We start from the raw sequence: 5000 nt of genomic DNA on the forward strand, positions 1-5000 counted from the left end.
GAAATTTTCTTCATTTAAGTCATAATCATCAGAAAAAGATTCGGGAAAAGTCCACTCAGAAATTATATGTTTTTCAATGTAAGAGAAACTGGTGTTTATACACGGGTTCTCGGGCGGAAGGGATTGTGCACATTCTTGGTTGTCATCTTCAGTAACCGATCGCTCACTGTCAGGAGCATCAGCTTGGACAGCTTCACAATGAGACAAGCAAAATCGATTGTCAAAAGTTGTATCGAGTGGCTCAATAACGCTTTCCATTTTACTGATTTTGCAAGGAATACCAATGCCACTATCTGCAACCCCCATTTCATTTTGACGTTTTCCGTTTGAATGACAACAATAATCATGATCCTTCAGTATGTTGTCTCGATTTTCCCTTAGTGTTATGTCTTGAGTGACAATGGGCTTGCATTCATTCCCTTCTAACAAATCAATAAGCATTGGTCGGTTCTTTGTTTTTGATGCTTTCAAGTCCTCAGAAAACTGTTTTATTTGATGTTCATTGACTTTTCTGGCAAAAGAAGGTGCAGCGTCGTACATTTGCTTTTCCACTTTTCTCTGAGTCCTTACCACGTTTTTCTTCCTCGTTTTATCGGCCTCATAATTATGCTTAATCATTAATAACTCATCCAATAGAACTGGTTTGTCCTTTGAAGAATTAGAGCGTGGTATGTGCCACTGTTGTGGTCTTTCAGTGCACGTAAGGTCAGGTGGTATTTCATTCACTTCGCTTTCAGTAAAATCTAGTATTTTGTACAGCAATGCGCCAATATGCTTACATCGACCATTAGCTCCCGCTTTACAGTTACATGCCCCAGACTTCACCTGAGCCGTTTGCTTACTTAGTGATACTCTTGTCCTGTATAGTTTGTTTTTAGTCATGGAGGCCTTTACGCGGCTTTCAAAAAAACGGAAATGTTCATCTGTCGTGTGGTTGAACTTTACCTTTTGCACATGTCCGGCTTTATATAGAGCGTAGCCTTCACGCTTGCTTTTGAAAGCACCTCGGCGAACTTTCTTCGAGTTACTTTCCATTTCTCCGGCTAAATGAGCAAACAAATAACAATGCTGATACGGAGGCATTTGTTCCAAGGATAATGTCCAACCATCGCTGGGCCATGTAACTCTCTTGGGAAGATTATCGCTGGTTTGTTGTGATCGAAGCTCGCGCTCAAGTCGAAGTCTACGAAGATGTATCCCTCCATCTGGATCGACGATTTTCTTGTCCTGGCCAGATACCTGATAATCCTTTATTCTATTAAAGTCAAAGACACAGCTGGAGCCTAAGAAAATCGCTTTAATTCTTAAAATACTGACAGAAAAATACTGACAGAACTACAAACCTTGCAAGTAATTCTCTTCGACTTCCACCCACACTAGCACCTCGACACTTTAACCAACGTTTAAGTTGTTCATTATGAAAGATTTGAGGATCCTTATTTTTGAACGATGCCCCTGGGACATCGTCCTCAGTCAAAACAATTTTCTTCTTGAAATTTTCGGACTTTGAGTGGCCTTGAATGTCCTTGTTTTCATGACTTTTCGCATCAGTTGCCGCCATTTTTTTAAACTCTCGCTGTCTTTACTACTAAAACCATAATGCACAGCGCGCGTGACGTCATCATGCAAATGGGCTATTTGTTAATGTGCAATTTGAGTTCATACAATACAAGCCATTTTTAAAAGAATGCTCCCAAATGCCACATTTCAATAGCAAAAATTAATACTATTGATTAACCCTTTTACATGTAGGTGACTAGCCATCATTGTTGTCACAGTCAAAGCAGACGAGTTTTAATCTTACATGTACATGTAGGTTAATGTCTGTTTTTCTTCAATAAATTTAAGGTAAATAGTACCTGGCTTCTTTGAGTGAAGTAGTTGACATTTATGGTCAGCTGTCGGTACTTATTGTCAAATCACTGACAGTGTAGTACCATATTAGGGGTGGTCAATGGTACCTCCAAAATCTTGGCACTTGCATAAGTGAAGTGAAGTGAATCTATTAGTCTCTCCCCACGGGGCTTTTCAGGACTAATTTACAATGCTTTGTGGGGGACTTTAGCCAGACTGCTTGTTACGCAGTTTACAATTATTTAGGAAGTGAAAGATGCCCCCATTCAGATCGGTCAGACCACAGCACCAGGGACTACGTCCCCTACTCTTATCGAATGGTGAGTGGGTTCTTTAACGTCCCACACTATTTAATTTCCAACAAGGGCTAATGAGACGGGACCTCCGGTTTACAGTCTTCATCCGAGAAAACTTGAAAGTCTAACCACATGCAGATGTAATTACAAAGGCAGCACTTTCTCCTCAGTTATATTAAGACCCTGAGTGTTGGTCCGGCCAGAGTCGAACTCACGACCTTCTGCATACTTTTCATCTGATCTCGAAATCTTGACAGCCTTTGGGAAGAGTCTCAAAGTCTGATTTATATTGCATTTTATTTCAGTAGGAAGTCTTGCATGTTTACAGTGTAAGTCTCGGTTTCAGATTCCCAAAAAAGGGTCTCAGCATCTGTAATGGTGAGTCTCGGATTTTACCATTCGTCACCCCTCATATTAAAGTATGCAAAAAATGGTATTAATTTTTGTAGTTCAGTAACTTGTCAGATTCCACTCATCCTTATACCTGTTCTTGCTTGTGGCCTCATGTTATCCCTGTCTCCAATACTTTTCCCAGTTGACTTGCTTCCACTCAGCCAAGGTCGAGGATAATCTCTGCCAGCTTTTGAAGCACTGCTGGATCGGTACTTAGATCCTTCTGTGTGGGAGTCAGGACCAGCCCAAGACTTTGCTAACATACTTCTGCCTAGAGTTAGGAAAGTTAAATAAATTATTAATGATATGAATGACCTTCAAGGATCTTTCAGAAGCTCTTCAAACACCAGACTACAGTGTAGATGATTCAGCACTGAATACCGGTAGATGATTCAAGTTGGCCCACGGTGCACAATAAATCATTTTGACACAACTTTGCTGGCCTTTTTTCATCTTTTCTGCTTACTTCTATATAATAAGATTATAAATATTGAAAACGCTAAAAATGCTTAACTGCCAAATGCTGAGTCGACCTCCTGGTCAAAATAACCTCAAGGTTTTTAAGAGAATCAATGTACGGTACATGATAAGAAATCATTCCAGAAGGTCAACACCTGACCAGGTTTAGCTTTAATAAATTGTGCAAATCCCAAAAAACTGTTATCAACCACCTCCTCATTTACCTTCATCAAATGAATGTCGTGTAACTGGGTTACCGCTGAGGGCCATTGACCGCGAGAATTTTGTTGGACCTGACAGAGGTAGTAATGATCCAGGACCCTGAGCAAATACATCAAAATTAATAATCAATTATTAGTGGAGCTCTGCGCGCGCGGAGCACCATAGTTAAGAAAATATGGTAACCCATCGATGCGAGAAAATTAGGTTTTATAGCCATGACATGATGAACGTCCGTATGCCCACCCCTCTATGAATGCCAATGTGACCAGTATCATGCTACGTGTAGTTTACAGCATACATCTTTGATATTGGACATCCATGTTTGATCAATTGACACCTGTCAAAACAAGGTTTCCACTGACCAGTATCGCGTCACCATGTCACAGGCTCAAGCTTAGAGCTCACCGAGGTCAACTGTTTTTTTTTTTTTTTTTTTAAAGTTGACCGCTGACCAGGTATCGGTTTTCGATTGGAGTGCAGGCTCAACCTACAGTGTAGGTTATTCATCTAAAAATAAGCAAGGCTTCATTTTTTAATAGTGCGCTGCTACATCAACTATAGTTCTTACACAGTCAATGCTTTTCGTGTTCAGGTGCGAAATGGTTTGGAAAATGTTTTCTTCCTGCCTTTTCGCTGGTTTCAATCCAGTTTGACATATCATGATAGCTGTGGTCCACACTGGCAGCAACGAAGTTATTCAAGTCAAACATCGGAGGGATATAAACTTAAAGCTGAGTGTGTTTTTTTAAATTTGCTTAGAACTGTTTTTTTTCTCTGTATTACAATTTTTGACATATCTTTAGAAGCTCTGATAAGGTTACATGATGCCTGGAGGACCTATGACTAGAACAGAAATGAAAGGAGAGCTAAAGAGAATCACAACAACAAAACAGAATACCAGTAATAGCTCATACATACTTGTTGGAAGAAGTTACTCCACAAATTCTTTCCTTGGGCACTAAACCGTTTGTTATTTTTACAGATGCATTATTTAAAGTGGATGCGTATTTTAAAAAAGTCACGGTTTAATTGGTTTTTCCTTTAATTTTTATTGACAGCTGGAATTAAATAACAATTATCTGTAATGTTTTGGACAAAAAGATATTAAGTTGAATTGTTTGTTTGTTTTGCTTTAAATGTAAACGAACAAGTGATTTTTTAATCCATTTGCCCAACTGGTTTTCGATGAGCCTCGACAGTGACTAGAACATTTTGCCTTTATATTACAAACATGTAATCGAAATGAGTTCTCATAAAATTAGGGGGAAATTTCACTAGCGTGTGTTTACAGAAGTTTGTTTAAAGCACCTAAAGGTAATTTGTATTTGTCCTTTCTTGGTTGCATTGCCGTATTTTGCCGATTCTTGTTTCAATGAAATAAATCAAAATGTGAATGATCTCGTTTTCAGAGATAAAGTGGAATAAAGTACCGGTACATCAGTAAAACTCTTTTTTTGACCTTAAACTGACAAAGTTTTTTATGGTTTCTCATTTTAGTGTGATTCCTATTCGCTGGGTATAATTCGACCGTTAACTCTGAAAATGGCTTTTTTCCTTTCCATTCACTCACTGAGGGTGTGCTTGTTTTCTTTTAAAACTCGTGTGGTTCAACAAAGATCATTGCCAAGCTGGTGATTTGAAACCTAAATTTCACTCGAAAAACCGATATCACACTCATTGCTTTGTGATTCATGCCATATTTACCATGATGGAATTCACTAGTTAGACAATGATTTTTTCTACAGAAGCAAGGCTGTTGCCTAAGAAAATTTTAAA

At 38.8% G+C, this 5000-nt stretch overlaps 1 protein-coding gene across 1 annotated transcript in view; it reads right to left on the reverse strand.

Moving 5' to 3' along the window:
• Positions 1–5000, reverse strand: part of LOC138033017 (uncharacterized protein C8orf34 homolog) — a 47619-nt gene that overhangs the window by 40198 nt on the left and 2421 nt on the right. Inside the window, exons 3-4 of the mRNA XM_068880748.1 lie at positions 3227–3323; positions 2635–2814 (exon numbers count right to left, since the gene is read on the reverse strand). Coding sequence (XP_068736849.1) covers positions 2635–2814; positions 3227–3323 — 277 coding nt within the window. The remainder of the gene's footprint in view (positions 1–2634; positions 2815–3226; positions 3324–5000) is intronic.

Source organism: Montipora capricornis, chromosome 14 (assembly GCF_036669925.1).
Source record: "Montipora capricornis isolate CH-2021 chromosome 14, ASM3666992v2, whole genome shotgun sequence".
NCBI classification, from domain to species: domain Eukaryota; kingdom Metazoa; phylum Cnidaria; class Anthozoa; order Scleractinia; family Acroporidae; genus Montipora; species Montipora capricornis.